Source organism: Lampetra fluviatilis, chromosome 71, assembly GCF_964198595.1.
Source record: "Lampetra fluviatilis chromosome 71, kcLamFluv1.1, whole genome shotgun sequence".
NCBI lineage: Eukaryota > Metazoa > Chordata > Hyperoartia > Petromyzontiformes > Petromyzontidae > Lampetra > Lampetra fluviatilis.
This window is the reverse complement of record NC_136345.1, coordinates 688633-707756: the sequence shown is the minus strand read 5'-3', so window position 1 is coordinate 707756 and position 19124 is coordinate 688633. Positions and strand designations below refer to the sequence as shown.

General features: G+C 44.7%; 1 protein-coding gene across 1 annotated transcript in view; it reads left to right on the top strand.

Annotated features, from left to right (window-relative positions):
* Positions 1-19124, top strand: part of LOC144952959 (guanylate-binding protein 1-like) — a 126189-nt gene that overhangs the window by 49339 nt on the left and 57726 nt on the right. Inside the window, exons 8-11 of the mRNA XM_078883446.1 lie at positions 1775-1817; positions 2138-2172; positions 3195-3237; positions 5456-5502. Of these exons, the coding sequence (XP_078739572.1) occupies positions 1775-1817; positions 2138-2172; positions 3195-3237; positions 5456-5502 (168 nt within the window). The remainder of the gene's footprint in view (positions 1-1774; positions 1818-2137; positions 2173-3194; positions 3238-5455; positions 5503-19124) is intronic.

Below are 19124 nucleotides of genomic sequence, written 5' to 3'. Positions count from 1 at the left end.
TCCCCTCCACACACTTGCCTACCTCTCCCCTCTCATTTCACTTTACTGCCCTCCACACACTCGCCTATCTCTCCCCGCTCATCTCATTCCACTACCCTCCACACACTCACCTATCTCTCGCCTTCCATCTCACTCCACTAACCTCCACACACTCGCCTACCTCTCCCCTCTCATCTCACTCTACTCCCCTCCACACACTCGCCTACCTCTCCCCTTCCATCTTACTCCACTAACATCCACACACTCCCCTACCTCTCCCCTCTCATCTCACTCTACTCCCCTCCACACACTTGCCTACCTCTCCCCTCTCATTTCACTTTACTGCCCTCCACACACTCGCCTATCTCTCCCCGCTCATCTCACTCCACTACCCTCCACACACTCGCCTACCTCTCCCCTCTCATCTCACTCTTCTCCCATCCACACACTCGCCTACCTCTCCCCTCTTATCTCACTCCACTACCCTCTACACACTCGCCTACCTCTCCCCTCTAATCTCACTCCACTACCCTCCAAACACTCGCCTATCTCTCCCCACTCATCTCACTCCACTACCCTCCACACACTCGCCTATCTCTCCCCACTCATCTCACTCTACTCCTCTCTATGCCCTCTCCTACCTCTCCCCTCCCATCTCACTCCACTACCCTCCATACACTCGCCTACCTCTCCCCTGTCATCTCACTCTTCTCCCCCCACGCACTCGCCTACATCTCGCCTTCCATCTCACTCCACTAACCTCCACACACTCGCCTACCTCTCCCCTCTCACCTCACTCTACTCCCCTCCACACACTCGCCTACCTCTCCCCTTCCATCTTACTCCACTAACATCCACACACTCCCCTACCTCTCCCCTCTCATCTCACTCTACTCCCCTCCACACACTTGCCTACCTCTCCCCTCTCATTTCACTTTACTGCCCTCCACACACTCGCCTATCTCTCCCCGCTCATCTCATTCCACTACCCTCCACACACTCACCTATCTCTCGCCTTCCATCTCACTCCACTAACCTCCACACACTCGCCTACCTCTCCCCTCTCATCTCACTCTACTCCCCTCCACACACTCGCCTACCTCTCCCCTTCCATCTTACTCCACTAACATCCACACACTCCCCTACCTCTCCCCTCTCATCTCACTCTACTCCCCTCCACACACTTGCCTACCTCTCCCCTCTCATTTCACTTTACTGCCCTCCACACACTCGCCTATCTCTCCCCGCTCATCTCACTCCACTACCCTCCACACACTCGCCTACCTCTCCCCTCTCATCTCACTCTTCTCTCATCTACACACTCGCCTACCTCTCCCCTCTCATCTCACTCCACTACCCTCTACACACTCGCCTACCTCTCCCCTCTAATCTCACTCCACTACCCTCCAAACACTCGCCTATCTCTCCCCACTCATCTCACTCCACTACCCTCCACACACTCGCCTATCTCTCCCCACTCATCTCACTCTACTCCTCTCTATGCCCTCTCCTACCTCTCCCCTCCCATCTCACTCCACTACCCTCCATACACTCGCCTACCTCTCCCCTGTCATCTCACTCTTCTCCCCCCACGCACTCGCCTACATCTCCCCTCTCATCTCACTCAACTCTCCTCCACGCACTCTACTACCTATCCCTTCCCATCTCACTCTACTCTCCTACATCGAGATGCCTCACAAAGTCAATTCGTTAATCGTATTAAACATTGTACAGTATATGCAATTTCAACTGATACATTGTGTCAATACTAACAGGTGCTCTCTGTGTTCTGCAGTTCGACTTAACATTGCCCCCAAACCGCAAAGTTCAGAAAGCATGTAAGTATAGTGGTTAATTGTTGGATGCTGATAGCGATTTTTCGCTTTCAAACTGACTTCATTTAAGTGTGAATGCCATGTTTCTGCTGGTGCCTCCGAGCTGTCTGTAACACACGAGCCCACGTTAAATGTTCGCAAGGGATGACCCCGTCGTGCATTTAACTTTATAGTCAATTGGTGTTGCTATTGGGAAACCTATCTTAGAGAAAACCTATAAAATGCATAAATGCTGTCAACATAAAAATCGTAATATCTCACTCTACAAAATTTAAAATATATTAACTATGAATGTGCATTTTTTTCTTTCCTGTTTGGTGCAGGGGCGACTCATCCACGCCAGTACCCATGCCCAGAGGTTTGAATCATTCTAACTCATCAAAGGGACTGCTCTTGGCAGTACCATTTCCAAATGTGTTCTCGAGCCAGATTTTCGACGCCGCTTCTTTCTAAGCTTTTGTCCTTGTACGTGCACGCCGGCCATTTTATAGATGCGTAACCGTGGTTCTTTAGATATTTGTGTTGCTGTTGAAAATTACATACCATTTTTTTAAAATGTACATTTGCTCAGAAGTCGTGGTGGGAGACTCGTAATCTTGCTGAATTTGTCGGGGCTATGCATCAAATTCCATATGAGGCACGTGCCATCAGTTACCGAATAATCTGGTAAATGATTCAACGAATGACCACAAGGATTGAGTCACATCACTGCCACGATGTCAATGATTCCAGATCCTTCATACAGAGCACAAATGAAGTGGGTAAAATATATTATACTCTTTGGTTCTTTTGGTAAAGTCACGAAGATAGAAATAAAGTAAAATAAATCACGACTTCTCGTAGGCAACACAAGCGTCTGTCATCAAGCGAGAAATGGTGAGACAGCCGCCTCAAGCAAGGGTTTTTATACGTTTGAGAAGGATCCACAAGCAAGGGTGTATATACGTTTGAGAGGGATTAGCAAATCAAAGATAATATGTAGAAAGTGCTTAGGGAAATAAGTTATTAGCATGTTGGATTATAGTGCAAAATTAATGTGCTTCCATCATCGACCATCTGCTCCTGCAATTTCCATTGTCACACTAGAATTTCCTTCACACACTATCCTACCACTCCCCTCTCATCTCACTACTCCCCTCCACACAATTTCCTACCTCTCCCCTCTCATCCCACTCCCCTCCACGCACTCTCCTACCTCTCCCTTCTCATATTACTTGACTCATATCCATGCACTTTCATACCTCTCCTTTCCCATCTCACTCTACTCTCCTACATCGAGGTGCCCCACAAAGCCAATTCGTTAATCGTATTAAACATTGTATATGCAATTTCAATTGACAAATTGTGGCAACGCTAATATGTGCTCTCTGTATTCTGCAGTTCTACCTAGCATTGCCCCCAAACCACAACGTTCCCAAAGCATGTAAGTATGATGGTTAATTGTTGGATGCAGATGGCAATTTTACGCTTTCAAACTGACTTTTTAAGTGTGAATGCGTGTTTCTGGTGGTCTCTCCGATCTGTTTATAACACACGAGCTCGTGTTAAATGCTCACAATGGATGACCCCGTCGTGCATTTAACGTGAGAGTAAATTTGTGTTGCTATTGGGAAACTTATCTTAGAGAAAACCGAGCCAATTCATAAAAGCTGCCAAAAAAATAAAAACGTGATAAACGAAAAATAAACATGGTTTGAAATGGTGATGATATCTTCCTCGCCTGGTATGCAGGAGGTCTCGGGTTCAATCCCTACCCGGATGCCTGTATATTTGGTGTTTGCATGTTCTCGCCGTGATCGCGTGGTTTTTTTCTCCGGGTTCTCTGGGTTTTCTTCTACATTTAGAAACATGCATTGCGAATATTCAGATTATTTTGGTACTATAAATGTCCAAATGATGAGTCACTTTGTTGAGCTATCATCTGTGGTCAGACCGTTTTGGTAGGATGGAGATGGTTTAGTTAAATTTGTATGTGTTTAGGTGATTTGTTTACCTTTCTTGTCCCTTGCACTCCTATCGTGTTTTGTACAGTTTGTTTTTGCTGTTGTTGTAACGTTCCCTCCCCACCTCTACTGGACATCTGTGAAAAGAAGCTTTCGAGCTCATCGGATTCCTCCAGTATAAATCAACATTCTGATTCTGATATCCCTATGGCTTGATTGTACGTCACGTCATCTCGTGCGATGCCACAGCTCTATCACAGATGTTATCACAATCAACGATGATAAATTGTTGATGAACGACGATCAAAGCCGCTGACCTTGCTCGCATGTGGACCTTGCGATGTAACAATCTACGGATCGCTCGGGTGAAAGCCTGAATCAATTGTTTATTTCTCCTCGGTGGACATCCTCATGGGCGCATTAAATCACTTGTCTACCACTCCGTCATTCGTCTCGACCAGCATCCAACATGTTTTTCTTCTTGTAACGACATGTCCAGCCCATACCTTTTTCTTAAAACTTTTCATTGTTGTCAGTAACCAGCATATGTTCTTTGCTTCACGTTCCACTTTTTTTGCTTCTTAATGTACATTTCAACAGATGTATCCAGTGGCGGCTCGTGACATTTCCATTAGGTGGGGATGTTGTGAGTGACCTGTAAAAACATGGTGTTCTAATTAATAAAAAACCTCGTCATGTCATTGGCCTTCCCGTGAAAGTGATATAACTGTCTTATCAATACACTCAAATGCTGTCCCCATGACCCTCAAGGACACACTACACAACCTCCTAGAGCCGTGACCTATATTTGCACAGTGCAACCTAGCATTGTGGCATAGTCATTGCAGCCACGGGCTCCTTTATCACTGCCCTGAATAGGTCTTAAATTATTCGTTTCTAGAAGCTAATCACAATAAATGAAGGGATATCGCTCGCTCAGAACGCCTTCACAGCTGCCCCGACACCTCCCCGAGCCACAAATCAGACTGTGGCATCGCAGCGGTTTCTAATATGGGCAACTTACATTTTTACCTTCATTAGGCAATTCACGTTGAAAGAATCATTGCGTTAAAAAAAAATTAGTGAACAATAACAACAACACAATTTATAGAAAAGTATTTTTATTTGACAGCACCCAACGCCCATAGTGGACAAACCGTGCCTCAATGTATCTCTCAAAGCTTCTTTGCACAACTTTTGTTGTTTTTTGTTCCATCTTTCTTCATTAAATACCACGTTCATGATCAATGTCATAGCAGGCAGGACAGACACACACATAAGTAAAGCTCTTCCGAAAACAAACTCACGGTGATGACGTCTTCTTGCTCTAATTAAGACCAGAAGTGGGTAGATCTGTTTTACAATTCTGGCGAAATCGCCCCCAATGATGCCGAATGTAATTCCCGGCGAAACCTCACCAGGTACTCGAATTGTACATGCTGTGGATTTACTCTCCAGCAAAGCGGTGGGGCTGAAGTAGTAACTTAATTGCACGTTTGTTTACGTGACAACCCCTTACTTAATTGTCTGTGTCGGGTGGTGGCATGTTAACGACACATTTATACTTAAAGCGATCTAACCCCCCAAAAATACTTATATGATGAATAATATTGGTCACAAAACCCTAACAACTGTCAAACTGACAAGTCATTAAATCAACTATTAATGCACGTGATTTGTTTTCGCTGTTTGTTTCAGATCCTGTCCAGGGTACAAGCGCAATCCAGGAGTGCCCTTGTCCAGAGGTTTGAATCATCATCATTCTACCACTTACAAAATACGACTGCTCTGGGAGCTTTGTCAATGAAAGGGGCCATTGACGACTATTTCCCACCTGCCACATCATTTTCACGTGAAAAGACACCGCTTACTTTTGTCTGCACTCTTTACCATTTCTATATTTTCTACTGCTCCCTAGATGACAGCTTGGGAATCGCTTATAACTTTGTATGTTGCTTCGTCGGTCACATTTTGTCTGGTGTCAGTTAAGACGCAGGTGCCCCGTGACTTCTAATACAATTCAGGTCTTTGTTGGGTGGGAGACAGCAGCCTTCCTGCAGCCCACCTGTTACGTGTTTTAGTGTCGTTCCCTTCAACACGACTAATACTGTAACCCCCAGTGATATGAGCGTCATTAAATCAAATCCAGATATGATCAATAAAAGCGAATGCCGAAATAAAAAATTATAATTATCAGCTAAGGTCTTCGAGTGTACCTACTAAACACTGATAGACTCTGAAGACCTAAATGTGACTTCTTGGCCATGAATTCGAGAGAAAACAACATTGTAACATCACCTCAAATTTGATTAACGCATTAAGAAAAGTTGGTGGATTGCGTGTTACAAATTAAAGGTTGTCTCCTTATTTCTGCCATTTTCCAGCCTAAGCTTGGCCTTGCCATCTTCATTCGGCGTGGCCTAAAGGAGTACGCTCTCAAATCCAATACTGGAAAAGTGATGGCTGATCCACAACAACTGTCACGGTTGATTACTTGATGGCCATCAATGTATACAAGCCCACCCCCTACCCGAATAAGGAATCGTTATCATCACCTCTACCAGAAGCCACTCACCTGCTGGCCATGTCGGGTGACTGCAAACAGCTACCATACAACATTGAGGCAAACTCGGAAAAATCACTAAGCAGAAAAGAAACTCAAGGAATGGTCAATCGGCACAAGAGAGTCCTTTTAATACGACCCTAAACACATGGGCACATTTCACTCAGCCCAATGGGAAAAGTGTAATTTAGCCGAGACGTATGCTTCATCGCAAAGGAAGAGAATTGCTTCATGAAGCTTCACGAAAAAATACATCTAATTTTTCCTCAGGGCCAACACAGATCAGCAGTCGCGTATCATCCCATTCCAGATACCAGTCATAACTTAAAATCCATGACCACGTTGAAACTTCCACAAGGCCAACTGGCTATGCTATGGCTGAACTAAAGAATTTGGAGCCATATCCTGTTTACTTTACTAAAATCATGAAAATTCTGACATCTCTTACAAAAAATACAACATCCAGATGTGGTATGGAAAAGTGATGCGCTATGTTGGCAAACAAAAACACAACAACCCTTAAAATAGTAAATCAGAAATGGTGATCAAGACAAAGGCACTGCAGTGCCGGAGACCCTGAACTTTGCACAAAGAAGGCGGTGGGAAAACATTACTGCACATTTGGACTGCACCTGGACTAAACTAAACATTTTTTTTTATTTTACCAAGTAAGGCCCACTGAGCTATGTAGCTTTTTTTTAGAAGTGGCCTGGCCATCACAAATTATAGCTCAACGAAGTGGCTTATCACAACGTGCAAATGTATAGCAGCAAAATACTCTAAACGCATATTTTTAAATGTGGAGGGAAAAACCGGGGGCCCCCAAGAAAATCCATATGACCACGGGAAGATCATGCAAACTAAAAATATACAGCAGGTGTCACGATCAGGATCGAACCTACGTCCGCCTGATTACCAGGCGAGGTAGTTAACATCTCCAAGGCACCGTAACACCAACCTGATCCAACTGTAAAGCCTGACAGCTCCCTGGGAAACTAAGGTGCCTCAAACAGCAACAGAGCAAAGACCACCCAAAACCATAAAATTATGCTGTGGCTTCCCATTTTGGGTGCTGCTCAAAGGCACCAATGGAAAAGCTCACTAACAGATGGATTGCCTTCACCACGCTCGTAGAAGCTGTTTTTTAGTATCAACAGTAAACCGGAAATGATTGACGTCTCTGCTTCCCCGGAGCCTTGTTCGGCTTCATGGCCTGATGCTGATGGCCCAAAATCGTAAGATGCCATTCTATTGCACACATAATTGACGTGATTCTCACCAGAAACTGCACTTTCAGAGTACATCTTGCTGGAAAACATATCCCAAAGAGATTTATGTTATACAGTGAGTGATGATAATACTGAGCCTCCCTTGAGGTACAGTATTATCACTCACGATTATAACTCTCACGACATATATATGTGTATCCTGCCATGTATATCATCATCTCGCACGTTCATATATGCTTCTCAATAATTCTAGCTGCACAGTGCACAAACCTTGAGATGATTGTCAATACTCTACAACAGCAAATAGAAGCCTGACCCTCAAGCCCCACATATAACCGATGTGAACAAGACGATTTCAAGAATCGCTTTGCTACAGAAACTTGCAGGTATGACCCTGAGGCAGCTCAACTAATATGCTGCAAACTGTTTCCTATCACCGATCTGCTCATTGGCTGAGTACTGAGCTCCAGCCGGATCCAGCTCATACACAAATCTGAAAGATGTAAGGTTGAAAAAATCAATGCTAATCATAACCGGAACAATGAGGCTGTCAACAATCCCCTGGCTTCGTCTTCTGGCAACATCCTTCCATCGAATATTTACAGAGACATGCAATCTGTGAAGATAGCTTACACGTTGTCTTTCCTAGTGACAACCCACCCATCAAATACAATTTCGACAGTGTACCCCGTTACTGAATCAAGTGCCGATCCCCCATTTCTAAGATCGTGCTGTTACCACCATAGCATCTCGCCAGGTGCAGAATAACGCTGGTGAACAGAGTGAAATAACGTACTCTTGGTTCTTTCGGTAAAGTCACGTAGGTAAAGAAAATAAAAAAATAAATAAAATAAGATAAAAGATTAAAATAAATAATTTTAATCACGACGTTTCGGGCGCAACACAAGCGTCCGTCATTAGGCGGAGACAACCACAGCAAGAAACAATCGCTGACGTAGGCAAAAGAGTTGCTTGTGACAAGGGATTATATAGCTGAGGAAGGGGGGAGAAGCCAAGGAGATTGTGGGGGCGGGGCGTGGGTCAAAGGAGAGTGGCAAACATGATCCAAATGATGAGAGAGGGTGGGGGGGGAACGTGGCTCAGAGTGGAAAGCTGCAGGCTCGATACAATGCACGGCAAATGTCCAAGTGATGGGAGCAGGGCTGGGAGTAAGAACCTGGAGATGCGGATATGAAAGTAAAATATAAAGCAGCTAAGGTTTAACTTGGTTAATAACATCCTTCCAATGAATGCTCAATTTGTATCCATATTCTCGGTTGAAGTTATGTCTATGTTTGTATATCTGGATGGCTTCATGAACAAATCTTTGATGGTAGCCAGACGGCTTGCAGAGCACTTTGGTCTCGGAGAAAACAATATCATGAGAGCCCACAGAGTTGTAGCAGTGATCAGCCACGGCAGAAGAGTTAGTCCTGCCGTGTTTCAAATCTACCTTGTGCTCGCGAATATGGTCTGATACATGTCGTTTCGTTTCCCCAATGTAACAATCACCACAAATGCAACTCAGTTTGTAGACTCCAGGGTATTGCATGTCAGGAATGACATCCTTTACGGATGGGATTAGATCACGGATTTTGTGTACTGTACTGAATCAGACCTGGATCTTGTGTTTGTTTAAGATTTTGGAAATCTTTTTGGTAACGCCTGCTATGTATGGTAACGTGATGGTTTTTATCAGAGTTTCAGGGGGTTGTTTCTCCATGGTTGGAGAAACAGCTTTGCGGATAATACGGTCCGAATATCCATTCATCTTAAGGGCCGGGTGTACATGTTCCAATTCACTGGCCAGGTGGTGTTATTCAGAAATGCAGTGGGCCCTATGGTGTAGTGTTTTAATGAGGGAATTCTTCTGTGCGGGATGGTGGTGGGAATCAGGCTTTCATGGAGAAATTTGAAACAGACGCCATCCGGACATCCACCCTACGCCCTTCCCTGTGGAAGAGATATGTGGATGACACTTTCGTCATTTGGCCACATGGCTATCCAGCATTGAACTAGTTTCTCGACCACATTAACTCCATACACCCATCCATCAATTTCACCATGGGAGTGGAGAAGGATGGTAAGCTACCATTCCTGGATGTTTTGTTTTAGAGGAAGCCTGATGGTTCTTTGGGATACTCTGTCTACAGGAAGGCCACCCACACAGATTCCTATCTGAAACCTCATTTATGTAACATTGGTGTCTTGTGCAGCCAATGCAAAATCGTCAGTATGATCGTTTATTTGTTGTATGTGTGTGGGGACATTCTTCTTATTTTGTATGGATTTCGATTTAAAGCTTTCGTGACTGCAGGGATTCATCTTCTTGGTTCTTTCGGTAAAGTCACGTAGAAGGCAAGTAATAAAATAATAAAAATAAAACATAATAAAATGAAATAATTCTCACGACGTTTCGGCTACAACGCAAGCAGCCGTCTTCAGGTGAAGACGGTTGCTTGCGGCTGCTTGCGTTGTAGCCGAAACGTCGTGAGAATTATTTCATTTTATTATGTTTTATTTTTATTATTTTATTACTTCCCTTCTACGTGACTTTACCGAAAGAACCAAGAAGATTTGTATGGATTAATAGCAGATTAAATTTGTTTTACTCTTTGGTTGTTTTGGTAAAGTCACGTAGGTAGAAAAAATAAAATAAATCACGACGTTTCGATCACAACACAAGCGGTCGAAATAGTCTATTTCCGCCTGAGGACGACCACTTGTGTTGCGATTGAAACGTCGTGATTTATTTTATTATATTTTTTCTACCTACGTGACTTCACCGAAAGAACCAAAAAGTATGGATTCCTGCAGCCACTAAAACTTCAAATCAAGATTAAAGATTTAATTTTAGATGTTATCCACTCAATTTTCTTTTCAGAAGCAGAGTGGATTTGTCCATTCCTCCTTTAAAGGAGTGAAGGCAGCAGCAGAGTGTTTATGATGCGGTCGATTGTTTGGGATTCGAGGCCGCACACTCGCAGGGCCGCCGAATCTTTGATAGTGCCATTTGTTGCATCAGGTCGCCGCATCGACCACATGGCCGGTCCTGATTTGGTTTGATAGTCGACCTTTGGTGGCATGGAACGTTGAAACCGGGACGTTTGACGGTAGGGTGCTGTATCACAGATGTTTATATTTTTTACGTCGGCCACATTCATTGAGAGTAGGTCACCAGTGTGTATATATTATATACATGGAGGAGGGCATTTTTCCATACCAGTCAACCTCTTATCCGTGCCTACCTTATTACAGACCAATTCAGACCTTGTTAATAATTATGTGCCCTTATAAATCTCAACTTCATCCTATAAAGTCCCATCACAGGGGAAAAACACAAATAGACTAAACATATACTTTCCCCATATTGAAACGGCTGTATGCCGTATGGACCTGAAAACTCTATTTCCCTGCAATATAATATGGGTAAACCGTATAGGGTGACAAGCTATCATTCCTGGATGTTTTGATTGAGAAGAGACCTGATGTCTCGTTCGGACACTGTCTGCAGGAAAGCCACCCACACGGATGCCTATCTAAAGCCTGACTTCCACCACTATCCAGCCCAGAAAAATTCCCTCATTATAACACGACACCATAGGGCCCGTTGCATCTCCGACCAGCATCACCTAGCCAGTGAGCTGTAGCACGTACACCAAGCCCTCAGGATGAACGGATATTCTGACCGTACAATCCGCAAAGCTGTCTCCCCAGCCATGGGGAGACACCCATCGGAGGATCCAACCAATACCATCATTTTGCCATACATAGCAGGGGTTACCAAAAACATTTCCAAAATCTTAAACAAACACAAGATCCAGGTTTTTTTCAACACAAAATCCGTGATTTGATCCCATCTGTAAAGGATGTGATTCCTGATATGCAATACCCGGGTGTCTACAAACTGAGTTGTGGCTGCGGCAGCAGTTACATTGGGGAAAAGGAAACGACACGTCTTGGACCGCGTTCGTGAACACAAGGTAGATCTGAAACACGGTAGGACCAATACCTCTGCCATTGCTGATCATTGTTTTAATGCTGTGGGCTCACGAGAAATTGACTTTTCCAAGACCAAGGTACTCTGCAAACCTACCGGCTATTATCAAAGATTTGTTCATGAAGCCATCCAGATATATAAACACAACTTGAACCGAGAAGATGGGTACAAACTGAGAAATCATTGGAAGGACGTTGTTAACCAGGTAAAGTCTTAACTGACTGTGAAGTTTACATCCTACCTGTCTATGTCAGCTGTTATTTCCGACTCTCTGTGTGTCTTTCTCTCTCTGTGTGTGTTTCTCTCTCCGATCTCGACTCCAGTACTCCAGTGACCCGGGTGCTGCCGCGGGGGCCACTTTCTGCCCCGCCTCCTCTCTCCCCCCACATTCTCTCTGCCCCCCTACTGCAGATGCCTATATAATCTCGTGCCACGGCAGATCTCTCGCCTACTTCAGCAGTATTTTCTTGTTGTGGTTGTCCCACCTGATGACGATTGCTTGTGTTGCGATCGAAACGTCGTGATCTATTATTTTTCTACCTACGTGACTTTACCCAAAGAACCAAAGAGTATGACAGGTATTTTGTTCATGCAGTTGTAATGCGGGCGTAAGCGACCTTCCGGAGGTGACGTCACGGGGGGTGGAGTCATGTGACGTGGGGGGAAGGTTCGGGGCCTTAAGCGGGTAAACCGGAAGGGGAAGGCAGTCGGGGTGTGAGCGGAAAAGAGTGAGGCCACGCGGGCGAGTGTGGAGAGGGGGGGCGCCGACGGCCATCGGGAGCCAACCCCGAAGATAAGAGGAAGCTGCGGAGTGGTGTGCAGCTGCAGAGGAGACAGCCAGGAGGGCTGCGTGTTAGAGGCAGCGGTGTGGCTGCCAGGAGGAGCTGCGGAGAGAGAGAGAGAGGGGGCTGCTTGTTAGAGGCAGCGGTGTGGCTGCCAGGAGGAGCTGCGGAGAGAGAGAGAGAGCAAGAAGCTGTGAGAGCTGCGGAGGGAGAAGAGCAGCAGCGAGTACAGCCAAGGGGGGCTGTGTGAGAGAAACAGCAGCGGAGCTGCTGTTGTGGATCGGGCCGACATTGGAGTCAGCACCGTGGAGAAGCTACAGAGTAAAGACAGCCGTGTGGGTGTACAGCACGAACCGAATAATAAAGGACACTGAGCCAGACATCGTGGTCCAGTCGTTTATTACACAGTCAAGATGTTTCGATTTGGTTTCCTGAGTGGAATTGAAACGTGTGGTTTGTGAGTTCGGATTATGGTTTCATGCGCTGTTCCAAATCACAATCTTTTAGGGCTTTCGATTGAGAAGCAGTTGGCCAGTAATGCCATGCTGTCTACTTTCGTTGGCTGATGTCGTTGTGGATGTCCATCTATTAGCGGATGAAGTTCCACAATTGTTGTCGAGGATGTCTGTGAGGTTTAGTCCCTCGACTCTCTCAACCCATTGCTTGCTGCTGCCTTTCTTCATTCAGTGTCTGAAAAAGTGCACTTTCTTCTTATTCTTCTTTTCATATGGCAGCTGATGCAGATGGCAGAGAAACAACTACAATTTCACATTCAGGTGATCAAGCCAGATAACAACGTCAGGAGCAGTGGAGTAGCATATCACCGTGATATCTCCTTTGTATTTGTGGATCGGGCATTGCGTCGCGATACGTTGTACGGTCTGTTCTGGATGACCACATTCACACGCTGGAGAGTTTTCACTTTTCCATTTGTACATCAAGTATCCGCATCTGAAACCATAATTTGTACAGTTGGATGCGGTTTAGGGTGGACCATGAGCTTCATGGAAGATCAAACCCAGGGAGGGCTCATCTGCATTGGGTCTGGATTGTCACCAGTTTCCTGTCCATCAGTATGACTAGCATTCCCCAGTCTAAGAACCAGCAGGGGTTGTGTTCTTTTCTGTGCTCTCTCAGGATGTTCTTTTTGGCTGCGGATTTGAGAACGTTAGTGAACCTCTCATACATAAAAGAGGTTTTCTTGGGTTATATCGCGTAAATATATCAATGTGTCGTTACAACCCGCCACCACCCAACACAGCCAATGAGTAAGGGTTGTCACGAAAACAGAACATGGCAATTCGTTACTAGTACAGCACACAGGTGTGTTGGAGAGCCAAGCCACAACATTTATAATCCGACTACGACGTTTCGCCAGTAATTACAACTAGCTTCATCAGGCGACAGCCAGATTTGTGGAGAAGTCATACAGTTTCGTTCCTTATATAGAGGCGTAGATGTGGTTACCAAGCTTCTTTTACAAAGTGGGGGGATTACTGAGGCAACGTCCATTATTCATTATGCGAGCCCTTTCAACTTGTCCTTCCTGTTTACTGTGTATTAAAAGAGCAGTACAAACGGTAACCCTTATTGAAGTATGCTGCCCTTTGTAGGCATGCATTTATATAATGTATTATTTGATTATTCGCTTCCACGCAGCATTAAGGCGGTAGCTATCCGAATGGTTCAAGTTATTTGTATTATTTCAATTTCAATAGATCCTCCAATTAGTCTTGGCCAGTAATAGCTAGTTTTGCAAGAAATTCAACATTATCAAAATCAATTGAGTGTCCTTGATGGTACGCATGTTCTGCTACTACTGACAGTTGTATTTGGGAGAAATTAATATTTCTCAGATGTTCTTTTAGTCTCGTGCTGATCATTCGTCATGTTCGCCCAACATAACATTTACCACACGTGCAGCTTATCCTGTACACACCTTCTGTTGATAGCTTCGGTAATACATATTTTGTGCCAGATAATAATTTCTGTATTCTATGTACCGTGCCAAATCTGACTCAGATGTTTTGTTTTTGCAAACACCTGGCTAGTTTATCAGTTACTCCCACAATGTACGGTATTTTGATCGTTTTAATTACTTGGGCAGTTTCAATGCTCGTGTTATTTGATTTGGTTCTGTTGATTTGTGCATCAATGTAACCGTTCATTTGCAGCGCTTCTTTAACATGTTGAATTTCACTTCTCAGACTGTCACCATCTGACACTTTCTTAGCTCGATAAATGAGCGTCATGATAAGAGCAGATTTCTGTGCGGGGTGATGGTGTGACTTTGCATTCAGATAGGCATCAATATGCGTTTTCTTTCCGTAAACACCGTGTGAAATTTTACCCTTTCGACCCCGTCCGAGCAGAATATCCAGAAATGGTAGAGTTCTGTCAGCTTCCACTTCCCTGGTGCACTGGATGGATGGGTTTACGAGTTGAGATGATTTAGAAATGCGTTCAGTGTATATTTGCCGTCTGACCAGACCACCAATGTGTCATCCACATATCTGTTTACATGACAACCCTTACTCGTTGGCTGTGTCGTGTGGTGGCGGTTTTTAATTACATATTTATATATTCACGTGATCTAACCCAAAAAAAACTCTATTATGGATGATATTGGTCGCGAAAGCCTACGTGTTAAACTGAACCTCTCATAGTATTAAAAAAATATGCAGGTATTCGGCGGATGGTTACCATATTTTCCCGCATATAACCCGCGGGGTATACCACTTTTTACAAACAAAACAAGACCCTGCGGGGTATATGGAGGTGCGGGCTATCCCAAAAATATTTTACACGTGTGACATGTCATAACTCGTTAATTTTTTTCATGGTAGGACTATCCACTATGCAACACTTACCTTTGACTAAAGCACTGCTGAATAAACCACTCACACTAAAATTGCACATGTTATCACGTTTTAAATGAATTGTTTGTACAATTAAACGACAATGTTTTTAAGTGCGCGCACTGTTTACCGGCGACGGGAGAGCGGGGAGGAGGGAGAGGTGGGAGGTTGGGGGGTGGGGCAGCTGGGGGGAGAGAGAGGTGGGGGGGCGAGGCAACGGAGTTGCCGTAGTGCCGCTATTATCTGCGCAGTGCGCAATCTACCAGTGCTAAAACTGTACTTACTTATCTACCAGTTATGTGTTACTTATTTATTGGATATTAACTTTTGTTACTTATTCACTGTTTTAAGTTCACTCGTTTCCGGTTAGTTTGTTTTCTTTGTGTACGTTATGATTTTAATGTTAACAATTGATAGTGGAATGTATTACAAATGTAAACTTCGTATTAATATGATTGAATTAAGCTGCGGTAACTACGTGAAATGCATGAATGCTTGCGGGGTATATGCATCTGCGGGTTATATGTGTATGCGGGCTATATGCGGGAAAATACTGTAATTCAGTTGCATGCGTGTGTAATGCGGGCGTAAGCGACCTTCCGGAGGTGACGTCACGGGGGGTGGAGTCATGTGACGTGGGGGTAAGGTTCGGGGCTTTAAGCGGGTAAACCGGAAGGGGAAGGTAGTCGGGGTGTGAGCGGAAAAGAGTGAGGCCACGCGGGCAAGTGTGGAGAGGGGGGGCGCCGACGGCGATCGGGAGCCAACCCCGAAGATAAGAGGAAGCTGCGGAGTGGTGTGCAGCTGGGGAGGAGACAGCCAGGAGGGCTGCGTGTTAGAGGCAGCGGTGTGGCTGCCAGGAGGAGCTGCGGAGAGAGAGAGAGAGGGGGCTGCTTGTTAGAGGCAGCGGTGTGGCTGCCAGGAGGAGCTGCGGAGAGAGAGGGAGAGAGCAAGAAGCTGTGAGAGCTGCGGAGGGAGAAGAGCAGCAGAGAGTACAGCCAAGGGGGGCTGTGTGAGAGAAACAGCAGCGGAGCTGCTGTTGTGGATCGGGCCGACATTGGAGTCAGCACCGTGGAGAAGCTACAGAGTAAAGACAGCCGTGTGGGTGTACAGCACGAACCGAATAATAAAGGACACTGAGCCAGACATCGTGGTCCAGTCGTTTATTACACAGTCAAGATGTTTCGATTTGGTTTCCTGAGTGGAATTGAAACGTGTGGTTTGTGAGTTCGGATTATGGTTTCATGCGCTGTTCCAAATCACAATCTTTTAGGGCTTTCGATTGAGAAGCAGTTGGCCAGTAATGCCATGCTGTCTACTTTCGTTGGCTGATGTCGTTGTGGATGTCCATCTATTAGCGGATGAAGTTCCACAATTGTTGTCGAGGATGTCTGTGAGGTTTAGTCCCTCGACTCTCTCAACCCATTGCTTGCTGCTGCCTTTCTTCATTCAGTGTCTGAAAAAGTGCACTTTCTTCTTATTCTTCTTTTCATATGGCAGCTGATGCAGATGGCAGAGAAACAACTACAATTTCACATTCAGGTGATCAAGCCAGATAACAACGTCAGGAGCAGTGGAGTAGCATATCACCGTGATATCTCCTTTGTATTTGTGGATCGGGCATTGCGTCGCGATACGTTGTACGGTCTGTTCTGGATGACCACATTCACACGCTGGAGAGTTTTCACTTTTCCATTTGTACATCAAGTATCCGCATCTGAAACCATAATTTGTACAGTTGGATGCGGTTTAGGGTGGACCATGAGCTTCATGGAAGATCAAACCCAGGGAGGGCTCATCTGCATTGGGTCTGGATTGTCACCAGTTTCCTGTCCATCAGTATGACTAGCATTCCCCAGTCTAAGAACCAGCAGGGGTTGTGTTCTTTTCTGTGCTCTCTCAGGATGTTCTTTTTGGCTGCGGATTTGAGAACGTTAGTGAACCTCTCATACATAAAAGAGGTTTTCTTGGGTTATATCGCGTAAATATATCAATGTGTCGTTACAACCCGCCACCACCCAACACAGCCAATGAGTAAGGGTTGTCACGAAAACAGAACATGGCAATTCGTTACTAGTACAGCACACAGGTGTGTTGGAGAGCCAAGCCACAACATTTATAATCCGACTACGACGTTTCGCCAGTAATTACAACTAGCTTCATCAGGCGACAGCCAGATTTGTGGAGAAGTCATACAGTTTCGTTCCTTATATAGAGGCGTAGATGTGGTTACCAAGCTTCTTTTACAAAGTGGGGGGATTACTGAGGCAACGTCCATTATTCATTATGCGAGCCCTTTCAACTTGTCCTTCCTGTTTACTGTGTATTAAAAGAGCAGTACAAACGGTAACCCTTATTGAAGTATGCTGCCCTTTGTAGGCATGCATTTATATAATGTATTATTTGATTATTCGCTTCCACGCAGCATTAAGGCGGTAGCTATCCGAATGGTTCAAGTTATTTGTATTATTTCAATTTCAATAGATCCTCCAATTAGTCTTGGCCAGTAATAGCTAGTTTTGCAAGAAATTCAACATTATCAAAATCAATTGAGTGTCCTTGATGGTACGCATGTTCTGCTACTACTGACAGTTGTATTTGGGAGAAATTAATATTTCTCAGATGTTCTTTTAGTCTCGTGCTGATCATTCGTCATGTTCGCCCAACATAACATTTACCACACGTGCAGCTTATCCTGTACACACCTTCTGTTGATAGCTTCGGTAATACATATTTTGTGCCAGATAATAATTTCTGTATTCTATGTACCGTGCCAAATCTGACTCAGATGTTTTGTTTTTGCAAACACCTGGCTAGTTTATCAGTTACTCCCACAATGTACGGTATTTTGATCGTTTTAATTACTTGGGCAGTTTCAATGCTCGTGTTATTTGATTTGGTTCTGTTGATTTGTGCATCAATGTAACCGTTCATTTGCAGCGCTTCTTTAACATGTTGAATTTCACTTCTCAGACTGTCACCATCTGACACTTTCTTAGCTCGATAAATGAGCGTCATGATAAGAGCAGATTTCTGTGCGGGGTGATGGTGTGACTTTGCATTCAGATAGGCATCAATATGCGTTTTCTTTCCGTAAACACCGTGTGAAATTTTACCCTTTCGACCCCGTCCGAGCAGAATATCCAGAAATGGTAGAGTTCTGTCAGCTTCCACTTCCCTGGTGCACTGGATGGATGGGTTTACGAGTTGAGATGATTTAGAAATGCGTTCAGTGTATATTTGCCGTCTGACCAGACCACCAATGTGTCATCCACATATCTGTTTACATGACAACCCTTACTCGTTGGCTGTGTCGTGTGGTGGCGGTTTTTAATTACATATTTATATATTCACGTGATCTAACCCAAAAAAAACTCTATTATGGATGATATTGGTCGCGAAAGCCTACGTGTTAAACTGAACCTCTCATAGTATTAAAAAAATATGCAGGTATTCGGCGGATGGTTACCATATTTTCCCGCATATAACCCGCGGGGTATACCACTTTTTACAAACAAAACAAGACCCTGCGGGGTATATGGAGGTGCGGGCTATCCCAAAAATATTTTACACGTGTGACATGTCATAACTCGTTAATTTTTTTCATGGTAGGACTATCCACTATGCAACACTTACCTTTGACTAAAGCACTGCTGAATAAACCACTCACACTAAAATTGCACATGTTATCACGTTTTAAATGAATTGTTTGTACAATTAAACGACAATGTTTTTAAGTGCGCGCACTGTTTACCGGCGACGGGAGAGCGGGGAGGAGGGAGAGGTGGGAGGTTGGGGGGTGGGGCAGCTGGGGGGAGAGAGAGGTGGGGGGGCGAGGCAACGGAGTTGCCGTAGTGCCGCTATTATCTGCGCAGTGCGCAATCTACCAGTGCTAAAACTGTACTTACTTATCTACCAGTTATGTGTTACTTATTTAT